The sequence below is a fragment of the Hibiscus syriacus genome, unplaced genomic scaffold (assembly GCF_006381635.1).
Source record: "Hibiscus syriacus cultivar Baekdansim isolate YM2019G1 unplaced genomic scaffold, ASM638163v2 tig00110321_pilon, whole genome shotgun sequence".
In the NCBI taxonomy this organism is placed as follows: domain Eukaryota; kingdom Viridiplantae; phylum Streptophyta; class Magnoliopsida; order Malvales; family Malvaceae; genus Hibiscus; species Hibiscus syriacus.
Window position 1 is genome coordinate 371,559 of NW_024062680.1, and position 18,549 is coordinate 390,107.

General features: G+C 32.6%; 2 protein-coding genes and 1 long non-coding RNA gene across 3 annotated transcripts in view; 1 reads left to right on the plus strand and 2 right to left on the minus strand.

Moving 5' to 3' along the window:
* Nucleotides 1–14,588, minus strand: part of LOC120117588 — a 28,966-nt gene extending 14,378 nt beyond the window's left edge. Inside the window, exon 1 of the long non-coding RNA XR_005515682.1 lies at nt 14,467–14,588. This is a non-coding gene — a long non-coding RNA (uncharacterized LOC120117588). The remainder of the gene's footprint in view (nt 1–14,466) is intronic.
* On the plus strand, nt 7,478–14,968 carry LOC120117585 (transcriptional corepressor LEUNIG-like). Its single transcript, XM_039137847.1, is given in 22 exon segments — nt 7,478–7,628; nt 7,859–7,983; nt 8,483–8,580; nt 8,735–8,844; nt 9,740–10,144; nt 10,221–10,309; nt 10,422–10,500; nt 10,573–10,648; nt 10,816–10,865; nt 10,971–11,282; nt 11,417–11,546; nt 11,549–11,589; nt 12,127–12,372; nt 12,482–12,599; nt 13,122–13,231; nt 13,352–13,501; nt 13,713–13,868; nt 13,972–14,100; nt 14,243–14,399; nt 14,402–14,448; nt 14,521–14,692; nt 14,780–14,968. Coding segments are annotated over 20 exon segments (2,679 nt in total). The 5' UTR covers nt 7,478–7,628; nt 7,859–7,951; the 3' UTR covers nt 14,665–14,692; nt 14,780–14,968.
* Nucleotides 14,969–15,668: 700 nt separating this feature from the next.
* LOC120117771 (probable 2-oxoglutarate-dependent dioxygenase AOP1.2) lies at nt 15,669–17,539 on the minus strand. Its single transcript, XM_039137997.1, has 3 exons — nt 17,492–17,539; nt 16,046–16,234; nt 15,669–15,944 (listed from the first exon to the last, which is right to left on the minus strand). Exons 1-3 carry the CDS (start codon nt 17,537–17,539, stop codon nt 15,669–15,671), a joined length of 513 nt encoding a protein of 170 aa, XP_038993928.1.
* Between the last annotated feature and the right edge of the window lie 1,010 nt (nt 17,540–18,549).

Genomic DNA, 18,549 nt, shown 5'->3' on the forward strand with positions numbered 1-18,549 from the left:
ACAATTTTAAATAATTTACATTCAAGACAATCAACTTAACAAGAAGTAAGATCACAAATTAACTTGGTCTAAGCAGTTTTTTACTTAGCAGCTACCACTTCTAGAATTCAACATGGTCGGCGCTGGAGTTGGGGTTCAGCGGCCGCCGCATGGTTGCTAGTTTTAACTTTTGTATTAGCAAAGAGCCAATGAAGAGTCGAGCCATGAGGGGGATAAAAGAAGTTGACAGAACCACAATCCACTGACCATGCAATGTCATTCAAATCAAAATAACCCATAATTCTTTACGATTTTATCCACCTTTATGGTTATATATAATACAATGAAACTTCCAATGAAGTTTTCTGAAATTGGATTGCGATGTACAGATAAGAAATGTTGCTTTTTTTAATACCAAAATAAAGAACCCTAGCTGATAAAAGAAGCTTTTAACTGATGAAAGAAAGCACATTTGTTCTTTGTGCATGCCATGGACAACAATAACATGGTTTCACTCAATATTCTTACCGAAAGCACTCAGTATATACACATTGATTCAGAAAAACCCTTATGGCCTTATCCTGTTGCTGTTTGTTTTGTGGGGATGTTCTTTTTTGAGTATTGCTTTGTACTGATAAAAGAAGGCTTTAACGGGAAGCGTTTGATAAGAGAATCCTTGTCCTTGGGTTTAAGGGCTGCCTGCCCTTCCTTTCTCCTTCCCTCCACTTTTCTTTATTGAATAACAATAAAGAAAAGCAAAAGCGATTATCTTTTGTCTCAGCATCTGATTCTGAGAAAATCTGACTTTTCCTCGGACATTCCGTCGCTTGCTTGCTGTTCTCTCTATTATCATCTTCTCCCATTCTTTCGTTCAACGTCCATAACCCATACCATGCATCCTGTACAAAAAAAAAAGCTGTGTGTGGACCTGTACTAGTACCTCTGTTATGAATTGCTAGTAATGCAGGTTGATATCAGAAATATTTAGAATTGCAACTGAATTATAAAATGATATTCGTTTTGTACTACTAAATTTATTTATTTATATTTTAAATTATTTCTTTTAAAATATCATATTAAAAAAATCAATAAATAATAATATTTATATTTCTTTCTCTTACCCTTACATGTCTAATTTTTTTACACATATTAAAATAAAATTATTAAATCTATCAATAACTTTTTTTTAAGATAAGTTTGTCGTTTTCATTTTTATGATTTGACATATAACTAAAATTATCACTTAAAATTATGTGTTTAATCAACGTAAGACAAAGATATAAAATAAAAAAAATACGAAAATGATTTGAATTGGGTGATTGATCTTAATATGATGATATACGGTAAATGAAGGTTGTTTTTATTTAATTGATGAGCAATAGTAATGCATGCAAAACATATGGCAACCAAGGACAAAAGCGATAAAGAAATTCACATCACATAACACTTTGTATAACATGGATACGTGAAATCCGGGCTGCTTTTTCTTATCACATCCATGGTAGACCCAAATGACCAACAAATCTGTTGAGTTTTATTTTATATTTAAGAATTAATTCACTTTTAATGATGTTTTACAAAATGTATCATCAATAATTTTAAAATTAAGGGATTAAATAATTATTGAATGGAAATCCTAAACCCCATACACATTGAACAGGTAGGGTGGATATTGAGGCAGTTAATACACTTTAACAAACGAATGCTAGGCCGAGAACCCACTCTGTAGGGTTTGTTTTTGGCGTTCGTCTCGATAATCAGGCCTCGGTTCTGCTGCTGCTTTAGTCAGACACCTCAGAAAAATTAAATAAAAAGGGAGCTGCCACATGATTTTTCCAGTTTGAACGTTAGAGAAAAACACACACATACACAAGCATGCATGCATACATACATACATAAAACATGCATGCATTCAGGTATGTTATCATCATGTTTGTGTGGGACAACGAAGGTATTTTGGAGAATAATGAAGGGCAGGCAAGGAAACAAGACAATGGCAAAGATTGTTCGCGCAAATCTAGCAAATCTTTGCTTCTAAAAGTGAAAGGTGGGGTTTTTAAAGCTTTGAAAGCGAAACACCCAAATCCCTTATTTATTCACTTCTTCTCTCCCCTCGTTTCTGATTTTATGTTCCTTCCTCACCAACTTGCATTCTCTATCTTGTTTTCTTTTTCTATTTTCCTTTTGATGTTTTCTGGGAAGTAGTGTTTCAAAAAAAAAAGCTTCCTTTCCTTTCGTTTTTTTTATTTCAAATGATGATGATGATAGACATGTGGTGGGGGCAAAAGGGGAAGCCAAGCATCAAGAATGGTGGAATGGTGACTGCTTTGGACGATGATCCCTCTACAAAGGAAATGGTTTTTTCTGGAGGCTCATATAGAAGGAACCAGCAATCAGCTCTCTTGAGCGTCCGGAAACGGTAGACGGTGGCGATGGCGGTGGTGGTGATATTGGCGGGTTCGGCTCAATCTCTTTATTGTTTCATTTTGATACATTTAAAAATACCTTTTTTGGTCCTATGATGTTTGGTAAAAGCAACTACTGGGTTGGTCTCTTTGATGATATCTTTTACTCTTATTCGAGTCTTATTGAATTTCCTCTTCTTGCTTGGTTGATGAAAGAAAATCAAATATTTTCCCGGGAAAAAAAAGAACACCCTTGAAAGCAAAGAAGAAGAAAGTAGTAGGAGGTTTAGCCAAATAGAGCAGTAAATATTTATGTAGGAAGAAATGCAGACTTCAATGCTCTCTAAACTGTTTCATTGTCCTATGAGCCTCTGTAATTTTCTTTACTCTATCTTCTGGGAAAACGTGTACCTTATTATTAATATTATGTCACACCACATTTATTATATAGTCAGTTGATTTAGATTTTTCTTGCTGGATATCAATCTGCAACTTCATGTTCTATCGATTGTTAATTTATTCATACTGAGACTGTTTTGTTGGTCGACCATCTACACTAGCCCTACTAGCCGGGCACCATGGAAGAGTGCCTTGTAAGATATATTTAATTGTTTAAAGACTAATGTAAAATCTTACTTTAGAATGATTAAAATTTAAAAATTTAAAAAAAGACAAATCTATAAAATTTTACGATAATGAACATAAATTATTAATAATATATATATATATATATATAATATTTATAATTTAAAACTTTTAAGAGAGTAATTACTCTACTCATCCCATCCCATTTTGTTTTTCTCTGGATAATTTACGGCGTTATTATGTTAAAACCTCCAATAATTGATTATTTGGAAAAATAATTCTCAAACAAAATTTAGGTCTGTAAACGAATAAAAAGGGAGTATGTACATGTTCGTCCGTTTAACTTTAACCGAACAAATAAACGAATACAAACATAAACGAACAAAATTTTTTTTATTCGTGTTCGTTCGTTAAGGAATTTAGCTTGTTCGTGTTCGTTCATTTAAATGATAAACGAATACAAATGAATGAACATAAAAGAACGGATGTAAATGAACACAAACGAACGAACGTAAACAAACATAAATGAACGAACATAAATGAACATAAACCACAACAACAATAATCACATAAAATTCATTAATATAAGTTGCAACTTCATAGTTAATTTGTATTTAATGTTATGGGTTTTTTATTTGTATTTATAATTAATTAAATTTAAAATATTAATGGGTATCATGTTAAAAATATTTTAAATGAGTCTAGAGAGATTGCGCTAAACATAAATGAACAAACATAAACGAACGAAAGTAAGCGAATAAAAATGAACGAACATAAACGAACATATTATCGAACGTTCACGAACGTAAATGAATGAACGAGCTATTTGTTCGTGTTTTTTCATTTAATTAAACGAAAACAACATCTTGTTCATGTTGGGTCGTTTAATAAATAAACGAACATAAACGAACTTTCATCCGAACGATTCGTTAAACGTTCGGTTCGTTTATAGACCTAACAATATTTAAAAAAAGCCTCCAATTATATTTTTTTTAGAAAAATGATCTCCAAATCTCGTGTTTTATAAAAAGCGATTAAGATATTAGGTTTTACAAAAAGTTAGTTCCATGCATTTATAATGCTCTTTATACATAAATTATATGAAATTATCTGGAAAGTTGATAAATCTCGCGTTTTGTAAAACGTGATGTCCTTAAAATGCGTTTTGTAGAATGTGATGTAATTTTACGTATATAGTTTAAGAGTTATTTTCTTAAATAATATTGTTTATGGGTTATATTTTCAAATAATTAATTATTATGAGCTTTTTACATAACATCATCATAATCCACCGTCATTCTGTTTAGCTTAGATTAAATTTTTTTATGATTATGTTTGAGATTTTTGGCTATTCTTGTTAGCAATATAATTTTTGCCTTGATCTGTTATTTAGGGGCTGTTTATTTACTTCAGAATGATTAAGCGCTGAATGATTCATTCTATATGAATAAGCTTTGAATGTGACATGCTGTTTGATAATGGTTCTGAATCATTCAGAATATACTTCTGTGCTGAATCATTCAACATTGTTTTGCTGAATCAGCTAGCACTGAATCATTCAGAGGTGAGAAATAAACGCGTTGAATGTTAAACGGTTCAACATTCAACGCTGAATGATTTCATTCAGAGCCAAACAAACAACCCCTTAGTGATTTTATTCATTCAATGCATTTGTTTAATTATTTTCTTTGGGGAGATTAATAGACAAAATTTATTAACCACGTAAGTTTTTTTTATAGAAACAATTAATTTTATTAAAATAAATATATCTAAATTACAATAAAAGTTTACAATTACACAGGTAAACTAAACAAATAATAAATTATTTTCTTAAATACAAGAAAATTAATCATTTAAGATCACATAATAACTATACGAGAAAAATGTTAAAAAACTAACTAAATAAACTCGAACAAAAGGTAAATACAAACATATCTAACTAAATCGGCAAACAAACTACAAAATGAAATGGAGATATTGAAATATCACCGACAAATGGCAAATCAGAATCAAACAATGTAAAAATATTATCTACGAACGCAAATTGCATATTTAATTTAATATGAGATTCCAAATCAAGGAAGGTCAGCATGATAACAAATAAACGTCATTTTAATCAATTGTGCAATATCAAATCTAACATTAAAAAAAGGATAAACAAAACAACAAGCAAATGATCGAAAATGTATTATAAAGGCATAAGAAAAACCTGACATAAAGACATAATAATACGATCTATAAAGACAAGCTTATTAAAAAAACAAATATACATTATAATAAAGCAAATAAAAACAATAAATACCAACGATCGACTATCAATAAAAAAAGAGATTAACAACAGTTAAGAAAAAAAAGAGAAAAATAGGATAAACCCTATTAATTTAAGGTAATTATAATATAATATATATTCTAAAGAGTATTTACTAAACTTAAATATCATTGTAGCTTTTAATATTTGAATCTGAAACTTAAATAGCTAAGTTTATATATACCGAGGCTTTTGAGTTCTTGAATACTATCATTCGCCTCCTACTTTGTTAAAAATATGTATCTATTATGTTTAGATCTTATTTTTATTTAAATTTAATATATTTAAGTATTTTATTAATATATTGATGATCAATTTAATTGTGTCTCGTCACGATTAATTTTGATTCTAATATATTTGAATGTATTATTTATACGTATGATTATAGTTTATGATTTAAAGCTTGAAAATAAACTTTCAAAATTAAAAATTTATTTTGTTAAATTTATTATCTAACATTTTATTTTTACTATTCTCGAACTCTCATTTTTCAAAAGTAAATATCTATTAAATTTAATTCGATTGATATATTTGTCAATATAATAAATTCTTTAAATTATAAATAAAAATAAGTTTAAATATTATATAAAGAAATAGAAACAGCAATATGCTCATCGACGCTATATAAAAAAGTATAATTAATATATAAGTTAATTGCAACATACGTCCTCAAAAATATAACTCTAATTCTAAATTAACTTCAAAACTTTTAAACGTTCAAATCTCATCCATAAATTATGACTATCAGTATAAATTAGTCTTTAAGCTTTTGAATATTTTATTTTTATTCACAAACTATGACCTTTATTCTAGGTTGGTCCCCAAAATTTTTGAACATTTCAATTTCATCCCAAACTATGTATATATGCTAATCACATCATTTGTTAATAAAATCGTTAGACCAATTTATATTATTATATGTTGTTAAAAATAAAATTTAAGTTAAACTATGCTTGACGCTAATTACATATTTGGATGACTTTGGGGATGAATTTGAAAGATTAAAAAATTTAGGAACCAGTTTAGATTGGGGAGTCATAGTTTGAGGATAAAACTGGAATGTACAAAAGTTTAAAGACTAATTTAGAATGAAAATCATAATTTATTGATAAAAAATAAAAATAAAGGATCAATTGAAAAGGATGATCATAGCAGATGACGATGTATGATACAATTAACTCTTAATATATTAATTTATAAAATATGGAAAACCCGAAATGGTAATAATTTTTAAAAATATCAAAACACATACACTTAACCCAACTCAACCCATGCTAGAGTGGGCCTATACATGAAACTTAATTCACTCTAATCCTGTCAAGTATGACTTAAGACCCATTCAGCAATACTTATCAAAAGTTATTCTTAGCGTAATTTTCAAAAGTAATGATATATTAGCTCTTAAACATATAATTTACTTAATCTAAATCAGTTTTAGATTACAAGAATCCAACAATCATTATATCCTTATAAGTTTTGAGTTTGAGCATTCATCGCCAAATAATTTAGTTTTTTGAACATATATTACCTTATAATCACCGTAAATTAATAAAAAATATCAACTTCCATTTAGTAGGATGTTGTTGAAGATAGCTACATTTTATATAACGGGAGAAACCGATTATAAAGCAACACCACTGTAATTTTTTACCTAAATTCTAAAATTCAAAATGAGTGTCTGAAACGAGTCTACTTATATGATATCATATTTTGGCTTAAAGCTTTGAACCATGGGCAAAGTTGAAATTAGAAACAAAAGAATGGACGCGAACCAGAAAAAGGCAAAAACAATGGGGGTTTATTCATAAATATTAAAGGAAAGAGGCCCCGCAATGGAACTGCAAAATAATTGTATTTCATATCGAATTTACTAGTTAATTCATGCTAATCTCACCTAACTCAAAGTAGTAGTAGATCCAAAAATTTAAAAATAATGGTCTAAAATTTCAATTTTTTTCTTAAAAATAATTAATATGCAAAAATTATAATTTTTTTTCTTTTTTTAACACATTAAACTAAATTTAACCAATTTTCTAATATAATTAAGATACCTCTACTGGACTTAATGCATCCACCACTACGTATAAAACGTGATGTAGTTTGGTGGAAGCATAAAGGTTACAATGATCATTTGCTACAAAACAGTGCCATGAATTCAGTCTCATTTTGAAAATTAGTGAAGTTGAAAGGGCTTTTTATGTAAATTCAACTAATAAAGCATCATGATATCTGCAGTAGCAGCCCCAAATCCACCCGAAGCTACAGAAAAAAAAGGGTAGAAAATAAATTCACTCCAAAAAGAAATTAAAAATAATCCCAAAAGAAAACTAAAAACGTTTTTGGGATTGCAGGTATCTTTCCCTTTCTTTCTTTCTTTCTTTTTTTTAATTTTAAGGTTCTATAAATAATATATATATAATTTCTTATATTGCTAAAATTAGAGAGGTTCTGTCTGTTTTTCTTCTATTATTCTCTACATAGATTCTCCTTTTTTCTAATACTGTAATAAGTTTTCTTCTTTTGGTCTTAAAGGTTTTATTTTTTTAGTGCTATAAGTTAATTGTTTTTATTTTCTGGGTAGCTTTTTAAAACTTGGAGAGAAGCTGGTCAGACAAGTACCTAGGAATCTTGAGTTGTTCTCAAGTGTTTCTGGGAAGTGGTTGGACTCAACAAGATGTCTCAAACCAACTGGGAAGCTGATAAAATGTAAGTCTTATTCCCCCCAACCCTTATTAAAGTTAACTGTGTTTGGGTTTCAATTTTTTTTTTGAAGTTCTCCATTTTTGGCGTTATTTGAGTTCTGGGTATGTAAGTTTTTTCTGGGGTTTTCTTGTTCTTATTTTAAAGTCTTTTAATATTTCAAGTTTAGTTCTTTGAAGCATTTTAGGGTTTTGTTTGTTCTGGAACTTCAAGCTACTGTTATTCAGTTTTGCATTTTTTAAAAAATAATAAATTTGGTTTAGGGTTTTGTTGTTTAATGTGATGCCCTTTTTGAAAAGACTGTTGCATCAAAAAAATAAAATTTTCCTTGGCTTTCTTTTGTTTCTCATTTTTTTGACAATATCATGTTAAATTCCAAAATTGTTTAGAGATGTTGTTTATTAGATTTCATTCTTTTCTTATTGAGCTAATAGTTATGCTTGTAAATTCTGATTTCCTGCTCTAATAAACTATACCGTATGGCCATGTATTTTCTCAATAACAGGTTAGATGTTTATATCCATGATTATTTAGTAAAGAGGGATTTAAAGGCTTCAGCTCAGGCTTTTCAAGCTGAAGGGAAAGTATCATCGGATCCTGTGGGTAAGTAATTAAGCCGGTTCTGGAATCATGTTAAAGCCAAAGAAGATCTATCCTTATCTATTATGTTGTCGCCTTCTCACCCTAAGTATCTGCTATGCTTAAAAAACTTAATATTTTCATTGATGCTGTTGCTGCTTCTGAACCTGGAATCCAGCTATTGATGCACCTGGAGGTTTTCTATTTGAATGGTGGTCTGTTTTCTGGGACATATTCATTGCCAGGACTAATGAGAACCACTCAGAGGTTGCTGCATCATATATCGAGGTTGGTTGGCTTTGATTTTATTTCAATTTTTTCATTGTAACCTGTCAATTTGTTTTTAGTTTGTACTCGGTATGGATAGCCTACCATCAATATTTCATTTTTGTGTTGTTTGTTGGGAAGAGGGCCCAGATGGGACTCATCTGCACTTCTGTTATGCTGTTCATGTCGAACCACATTCAACATCCATTATATTGAATGTCTAATATGCATGGTAGTTTTTCTTGTCTGAAAAAATTCGGCTCTTTCTTGGTGTTGAACTTTTTAAGTGCAGAAGAGTCCTTTTACCTCAAAACATTTAAAGCATTCTGCTTTAGTTGTGATTAAGTGAAGTTTCTTTCTCAAATTTGTATGTGTACACACCAATCTGACAAAAGGAAACTAGAAAAGACAAATACTTCTTTGTTTTATGCTCTTGTTATAAGTAATTTCTGAGATTTTTTAGAAGGAAACTACATTTAACATTCTTGCAATTCATATCAGTTTGCTTCGGAGTGGTCATGTGTATAAAGTTGTTGTATATCTTGCTATATGTTATTGAATGATATATCGTTCAACAAATGATGACTTGAGAGACATCAGTCAGGTTTAAATAGTTGGATGTTGCAAGTTACTTATTATATGTGGAAATTGGATTCTTCTCCTAAAGGCATATTACACAATGAACTTGTAGCCATAGGGCGTTTGTTGGTTTCTTTGTCACAGAACTGGCTAGCAAAGGGTCTTTTTGTTAGGAAAGAAAGGAAGCTATTTAAGGGCAGGAGAAGTGTTTCCCTGTTGAATTTGGTTAAAAATATTATTATTTAGACTGTACTCATAGTGTAGATTGTGAAATCTTCAAGTCTCCTGAATGATTTCTTCTTAAATATGTGATGATTATGGTGCATTAATATTGCAGACTCAGTTGATTAAAGCACGAGAGCAGCAGCAGCAACGGCAACCTCAGCAGCCTCAACATCAACAGCAGCAACAACTGCAGATGCAACAGCTTTTATTGCAGAGGCATGCCCAGCAGCAGCAACAACAACAACAACACCAGCAGCAACACCAGCAGCAGCAGCAGCAGCAACAACAGCAACAACAGCAACAGCAGCCGCCACCGCAGCAGCCTCAGCAGGCGCAGCAACCCCAGCAGCGAAGGGATGGGTCTCATCTCCTAAATGGCAATTCAAATGGACTTGTCGGAAATGATTCTCTCATACGTCAGCCTGCTGGAACTGCGAATGCCATGGCGACTAAGATGTACGAAGAAAGATTAAAATTGCCACTTCAAAGGGATCCTTTGGATGATGCAGCTATGAAGGTTGGTGGGTCTTTTTTAATTTCTTAGAAATGTTTTCTTCTTTTAGTTCTTAATATGACGTAGGAACTCCTTACAGCAAAGGTATGAAGACAATGTTGGCCAACTCTTGGATCCAAATCATGCCTCAATATTGAAGCCTGCGGCAGCGAATGGCCAGTCTTCTGGGTGATTTGTTTTTTCTCCTTTTTCATCTAAAATGACCTCTCTGATTATTTAGTGTTTGTTCACACTTAGTTATTTTCAGCGATAAACTTAGTTTTCACCATTTAAATTCCAGGCAAGTGTTGCACAGTACAGCTGGTGGTATGTCTCCACAAGTTCAAGCTCGAAGTCAACAATTGCCAGGAACAACACCGGTAGGGTCACCTAAAATTGTTCTCTCTCATGTTGCCTCTCTGGTCTTGTTCTGAACTTTCATCTGGAAGCAGGATATCAAGAGCGAGATAAATCCAGTATTGAACCCTAGTGCCGCTGGTCCTGATGGATCTTTAATAGGAATTCCAGGCAAGTTTCTCTTTCTCAGGTTATTCTGTTTAGATTGCATTTTCCCTTTGAAAATGGCAAACTGATGATAGTATTAACTCAACTACGCTGCCTTGTCCTTGGGATATTCTCAGTTCATATAACATAGGAATTTGGAAACTAAATAAATGTGATTTCATGTTTTTCAGGGTCAAATCAAGGTGGTAATAATCTAACTTTGAAAGGATGGCCATTAACAGTAGGTTTTTATTTGCTTTAGTTACCTAGTTTTATAAAAACTTACTGTAAGTTTTATTTTTCACCTAGTGTTTCTTCGAATGGTTTCCATTTGATCTGTTTTTAGGGACTGGACCAATTGCGCACTGGGTTACTTCAGCAGCAAAAGCCTTTTATACAGGCTCCTCAGCCCTTTCATCAACTTCAAATGTTGACACCACAGCATCAGCAGCAACTCATGCTTGCTCAGCAGAATCTGACATCACCTTCTGGCAGTGATGATAATAGAAGATTGAGAATGCTGTTGAATAATAATCGGACCATGGGCCTTGGGAAGGATGGTCTTCCTAATTCTATCGGTGATGCGGTTCCAAATTTATCATCTTTGCAGGCAGGCAGTCCACTCATGCCTCGGGGAGATACAGATATGCTAATGAAGGTATTAATGTCCCTATGAAGTGTGCTTTTAATGTCCCTATGAAGTGTGCTTTTACCTTGATTTTATTGCTTGGTATTTTGTTGCCACGAGTCCAATAATCTTCCCATTTCTTAGATATTTCATTTTCCTTGTAGTTAAAATTAGCACAATTGCATCAGCAGCAGAACAATAACTTGCAGCAGCAACAGCTTCTGAATCAGCAGTCACAGAATTCTAATCCTAGTTTACATCAGCAAGATAAAGCTGGTGGAGGTGGAAGTGTCACTGTGATGGGAGCATGTCAAACTCATTTCGAGGGAATGATCAGGTCTGCCTGTTTCTGTTTATCCTTATTTCGTCTTACGAAAAGCATTCCTGGTTCAGGGTTTTGTCTGCTTCCATGTGGCACACTTGTGATGTGTTACTTTGTGTGTGCTCGGTATTGGCAGGGTAGATATTTGTAACGTCCCTGTTCCTGATATTTCTTGCTAATAGACTAACTCAGGTTTTGAACTTCCCATTAGATCTCCTTCCCCATCCTCCCATACCATTTTGTTAAAAGAATTTGATTGATCCATAAGGGGTGTGTGGCTCTCCCGAGATTATAGTAGAGTAGCTTCATAAACATTAATGTCATTCTCCGTTTTCCCCTTGTAGTACTTATCTCATGGAAACATTTCTTGAACTGCCAATTTGTGGATGTTTAGCTTTAAAATCTGCTTCTTTCTTTGGGTTGCAAATTATAAGCTATATTTTCGGGGACATGTATGTGGATAGTGATATAAAGTTGTTATTGAGCTCTGATTCTTAGCTTCAAAACATATATGAGTAGGTTCCTAACATAATTCCCTAAATTCATTTCAAGGTTTCAAAAAACCAGAATGGGAGAAAGAGAAAACAACCGGTGTCTTCTTCAGGCCCTGCAAATAGCTCAGGGACAGCAAACACAGCTGGACCCTCCCCTAGTTCAGCACCTTCTACACCATCAACACACACTCCTGGAGATGTGATTTCAATGCCTACTCTTCCTCATAGCGGCAGTTCTTCGAAGCCTATGATGATGTTTGGCGCTGATGGTGCCGGCACACTTGCATCACCTTCGAATCAGTTGGTGAGTATTAGTTATTTTCCAATGTTTGTGGAGGAACTAAAAATTCCTTGCATAAATTCTCATTGGAACTCCATTTTGGCAGTGGAATGATAAAGATCTTGAATTGCAGGCTGAAATGGATCGATTTGTGGAGGATGGGTCTCTTGATGATAACGTTGAGTCTTTTTTATCCCATGATGATACAGATCCTAGGGATGCTGTTGGCCGATGTATGGATTTAACTAAAGGTGTATAAATATTACTTGTATGGTTATATGATTTGATAGTCTGCTGTTGCAGTGAATCTAATGTAGCCTCTTTTTGGGACATTGTAGTTTCACTTTGTTGACATGTTTCATGTCCTTGTTATTCTTGGATACAGTATGAATATTACATTGTGCCAATTCTTTTTCCAAATGGCTATGGTGAATAATACGTCCTTGTTTGAGACCATGTATATTTAAGAATAGATACTGTATATCTCATTAAACTTTTGTACATTGTAGTGTTATTCTCACTGAAGTGTTATTCTAAATGTTGGTTTTTGCTACTAATTCACTATCTTGTTCTATTGTTTATATATCCAAACGCCAACTGAATTTTGCCAAAAGAAACCACACAATTGTGTGGGCGCATTCATCTATCTTTATTTCTAATTTTGAGGGATACACTTTCATCTCGTATTCTATTATTGTATTACTACATAATGTAAGTGGATTAGTTTGACGCATAATATTTTTACAGTGTACCAAATTTGAATTTGACTTCAGGTTTCACGTTTATGGAAGTAAATTCTGTTCGAGCAAGCAGTAGCAAAGTTACTTGCTGTCATTTCTCATCAGATGGAAAGTTGCTTGCTACTGGTGGCCATGATAAAAAGGTGAGTTCTGAGAGAGGAGACTAGCTTTTTTTTCTCATACTTTTGAGTTGATAGTTAATAATTGGTTTCCGTTTTCTTGTCATAGTAAGAAGTAAATATATATATTTTTTTGCAACACAGGCTGTATTATGGTACACGGACACTTTGAAGCCAAAGTCTACGCTTGAAGAACATTCATGTTTGATTACCGATGTTCGTTTCAGTCCAAGCATGTCACGCCTTGCAACATCTTCATTTGACAAAACTGTCAGAGTTTGGGATGCTGACAGTGTTAGTGAACTTTCTTTTTTCTTATTATTTTGATTTTTGAGCTAGTTATGTCTTCTTGTATGTCCATTTTAAACCCATTAAAGTTTTCGTTTGAAGCATTCTGTGCATGTTCATGCTAATTCATTCCAAGTTTTCTTTCTTCTCAGTTTTCATTTAATTTTCTTTGAGATTGTTAGATGTGATTTGTGTAATTTCTTGAAATTTTCTGCAGCCTGGTTATTCGCTTCGTACATTTATGGGACATTCAGGTAACGTTATGTCACTTGACTTCCATCCAACTAAGGATGATCTTATCTGCTCTTGTGATGGTGACGGTGAAATACGATATTGGAGTATCAACAATGGGAACTGTGCAAGAGCTTTCAAGGTATGATCTTTGCATCATATTTTCTTGCAAAGCAAATATACCAAATCCAGGCCTCTCTTTGGTCTGGCACGGCTATTAAGATGGTTTTCTTTGTGTGGATCAGGGTGGTGCGGCCCCTGGGACTGCTCAACTGAGATTTCAACCTCGCCTCGGAAAATATCTTGCGGCAGCTGCTGAGAATGTTGTATCTATACTGGACACAGAGACTCAAACTTGCCGACACTCATTACAGGTTAATTTAGTCAACATGGATTATAAATTATGTAATAGAAATTTATTTTGTACGTATATATAAGAATTGAGATTGTATCTTCTGCATTTTATTCTGTTGCAGCATGACCGACTTCCTTTTGTCTTTCGATTTGTAATAGCAGGGACATACTAAATTGATCCATTCTGTATGCTGGGACCCTTCAGGTGAGCTTCTAGCATCTGTTAGCGAGGACTCAGTCCGAGTTTGGTCTTTCGGATCGGGCAGTGAAGGGGAATGTGTTTATGAATTGAGCTGTAATGGCAACAAGTTTCACTCGTGTTTTTCCATCCTACATTTCAATCGTTGCTCGTTATTGGTTGTTACCAGGCAAGTAATCTTTTACACTTTAGTTTACCTTGCAATTTTATCATGACATGCAATGTTTCCATGTTGGTTCAGTCTTTGGAGCTATGGAATATGTTGGAGAATAAGACCGTGGCTTTGTCGGCTCATGAAGGACTCATAGCTGCATTGGCCGTATCACCGGTGACGAGGCTGGTTTCGTCCGCAAGTCATGACAAGTTTGTTAAACTCTGGAAGTGATACAATTGCTAGCCAGATTTCCCAACACCGGTTACGAGGCTGATTTCAAACGCAAGTCATGATAAGTTTGTTAAACTCTGGAAGTGATACAATTGCTAGCCAGATTTACCAACATGTTCGGTAACGATTCTTAGCCTATGGTTGTTCTGGTTGCCCGATGTGTCCGTTTTTGTGGTTTGCCCCGGTACCCTGAACCCTAGTAACTAACCTTGCTGTTGAATGCACGTTATGTACCTCGTATCTTTAACTTGAACACTCTTGCTGTTCATTCACCTCCGTGTTTTGATTTTTGCTGGTACGGATTTAAATCCTCTCGTATTTAATCGGAGATGTCTGCTCAGGAATTCGATAAGACTTGAAGATTTGAAGCCATGGATGGAAGCATCTTTCATAGATTTTACGGAAACTTATTTATGAAATCAGTGCATGCATGCATGCATTGGCGTCCAAGTTGAGACCTAAACAAGTAACCATAAATTAAACTAATCTTTGAATCATTGAAATGGGGTAAAAAGAATGACAATCTTATTTTTAGGTCAATATGTTTTATCTTAATTATTTTATTTACGCAATTAATTTAAAATCAGGTACAAATGCTTATTATGAGTTGATTATTCAAACCAATTTATTCTATTCACAAAATATTTTAATTTGACTTATTAGATGAAACTTTAAATTTGACATGTTTAGAACATTATTAATTTTGACAATTAAAACAAAACTATTAAAATAATAGTCAATTTAGCTATTAATAACATTGTGCAATTCGAATTCGTAATATTATCATTATGATATAAATATAAGATTTAAAGACCTTACTTTTATTAAACTAAAATACATAGTAATCTGGTATAAAATTTGTACCATATAGATTACGAATACAAAAATTATAGTATTACGATACAAAACAACATAGATTTCGAGATGAGAACTCAAATCATTATTTTGTAACATAAATTCAAAGTCATAATTTGGTTTTTCGATCGATATGGGCCGTCATGATATCAGTTGGAAACCGGTGGTGAGAGAGAAGCAAAGGCGTGGATCTGTTTGGTGGATTCGATGTGGCTTGCTTGCTCGGAAAAGGCAAAGAGGATGATGAACTCCTTGAAGTCAAAATCTTTAAAAAGTTGTGGATGTTGTTCGTCCACAAACTCTTTGGGTGTACTGATTATCGTACCCTCAGCTGGAACTGCAAAGCATGCCATTGAAAACCGATCTTTGTTTCCGCTCATCATCACTCTGTCATTCACCGCTTTTATTCTCCCATTACTCCATGCCTTCAATTTTTCATTTTTCACACATTTAGTTAATAATATAAATTTAAATACAGAACAATACATATCATATTAATCGTGCATACACATACACATATACATACCATGAGGGGATCTCCGACCACAAAGAAAAAGGAGCCGGGCGTTGAAGACAGCTTGACCCATTGGCCGTCGTTGAGCTCAATTTCCAGCCCTGAAACTAGATCATCGCAGATGATTGTGCTAACTGACTTATCGGTATGAGAATGGAATGCTTTCTTGTACACTCCCGATGGAGGTGACCAAGTATTTAGCTTTATAAATATAGATAATGTCTTAACCTAATGAAATAGATAATTATTTTGGATAGATGTAATTCATTTTGGGATCTCTGAAACTTTTTGAATTTATGTTGCTGAAATATTTTTGTAGGGATTGAGAGAGTTTTTGGGATATACCGGGTTTTAATATCTATACCAGGTTTTGGGATACATGTGATATTATATACTTGTATTATTCGTGTTGTCTACATCTATAGTGGATTATTATTAGTCTCGCTCGTGGCGATAGGTAAGGTCAAACCACGTTAAATCTTGTCTCTTGTACATGTCTTATTTTATGTTAATATCGCTTTGGTTATTTTTCCGCTTATAGATTCTAACAAGCGGTATCAAAGTTATGGTTTGAGCTATGAAATTTTGAATTAATTTGTTGTTGTGAATTTTGTTAGCGATTTTGGAGACATGCAAGATAAATTTGCTGCAATGAGTTTTCAGTTGCAGGGAAGTGACTCTCGATTGATTCAGTGATACTTCAATGGATATTGTGTAAGAATTGAAGTTGTTAAAGACTTGACAACGGTGCTTCAACGCATATGAGACTTAAGTTAAGATTCAAGATATTGAAGATCAATTTTTGATGAAATTTAGATCAAGTGAGAGATTTGTTATATTTTGACCCAAATTATAATTGATAATTAAGTTGGATTTTATTGTAATTATTTTATGTAAGAATTCCTATGGAATAAGAATTCTTGGTGACTAATTATTTGGTTTTATAAATAGAGATAATGTCATAACTTAATATGAGAGAGAATTATTTAGTATAGATGTGATCTTTTGTGAGATCTCTTTAACTTTTTTAATTTATGTTGCAAAGATAGTTATGTAGGAATTGAGAAAGTTTTTAGGATACACAGGGTTTTGGTATCTATACCAGATTTTGTGATACATGTAATATTATGTACTTGTATTTTTTGCATTATCTACATCTGTAATGAATTATTATTCATCCTATCTGTGAAGGTAGACAAGGCTAAACCATGCTAAATATAAATGGTTATAAAAAACGAATAAATTGACTAATTATTTTTCAAAATGCTACAATGCGAAAATAAACGATTTATTAAAAAATTCGATTAGACAAAGTAGTGCGTGCTGACCTAGTAAATTATCACTCATCTTTTTTTTTTTCTAGTCTATGTTGAACTAATAAATTAATACTTAAATCTTTTCTTTTGAAGTCAGCGTTGAACTAATAAATACGACACTTCAATATTTCAAACCTGCTACCATCAACCTTTGAACAGAGCTTGTCTCTTGTTTTGTTAAATGATCCATCAGTCCATTTCGCTCTTTTAACACATACACAAATTACACCAAAGAGATTGTACGAGATAGCCTATCAATCTCATTGAAAGTATTCCACCAACCACAGTCTGAATGGATAATTTTCAATCCAATTGGGACTTGATTCAATAATTAGTTTTACCTTTTCCTAGCCATTCTGCTTCGATGCAAATCAATATGTTTGAATCGTCACAGCTTCTGCAAAATATGAATCCAAACCAGAAACCAGTCCTCAAAATATAGTTCTAACATATCAATAAGGGAGGGTAATTGTTCGGAAAAAAAATCTGAGATGTGTTTTTTTATTAGTCTAAGACGATTCTAAGATAGTATATGTTTAAAAGATTTTCAACTATTTGACAATGAACGTTCAAACAGTCATACATAAGTCATGTTCAAGCTCGAGACCTTTAGGGGTGACAAACATCTCTTGACCTCTAAAATTGTTTAGTTTATATTAAGTTGATGTTAAATTATAACTAAAACGATACTTCTTACTAATAGACCATAATTTTTTTCTTGTTCAGCGAATATTTATTTCTTTGATTTCTTTAATGATTTAAGATATTTACATATACGGAAGAAATCATTTATTTATTTATTTTACATGTGAAAAATATTATATTAGAAAAATAAATCATGGATTTAAAAGTTAGATTAAATTGATTAATTGATTGAGAATCAGTAAATTTTCATTCAAATCATAAAACGAATAAGTACACTCGTCACTTATAAAAAAATGATATATATTTTTAATTCAATCAAATTTGAATCTTCAAACTCTTACTTTTATATTAAGAACACACGTATAGCAAAGCTTAGTCAAATTTAATTATATTAAATAAGATTAAACACGTCACCCAGATGCCTTGCGAGAAAGATAATTGGCCATACCAATTTTTTTATTTGGTCAGCGCACCTCCCTCAAATGTCATTATATTGATGTTTAAAAAAATATTATTTATTACATAAAGTAAATGCTTAATCTTTTATAAAGTTTG

Bases quoted from the DNA above. Each gene is read 5' to 3' on its own strand.
- LOC120117771 (XM_039137997.1), bottom strand. From the start codon at position 17,539: ATGGATCATTTAACAAAACAAGAGACAAGCTCTGTTCAAAGGTTGATG. The intron at 16,235-17,491 runs GTAGCAGGTTTG...ATATTTATAAAG, and splicing joins GCTCTGTTCAAAGGTTGATG to CTAAATACTTGGTCACCTCC. The intron at 15,945-16,045 runs GTATGTATATGT...GAAAAATTGAAG, and splicing joins TGGTCGGAGATCCCCTCATG to GCATGGAGTAATGGGAGAAT.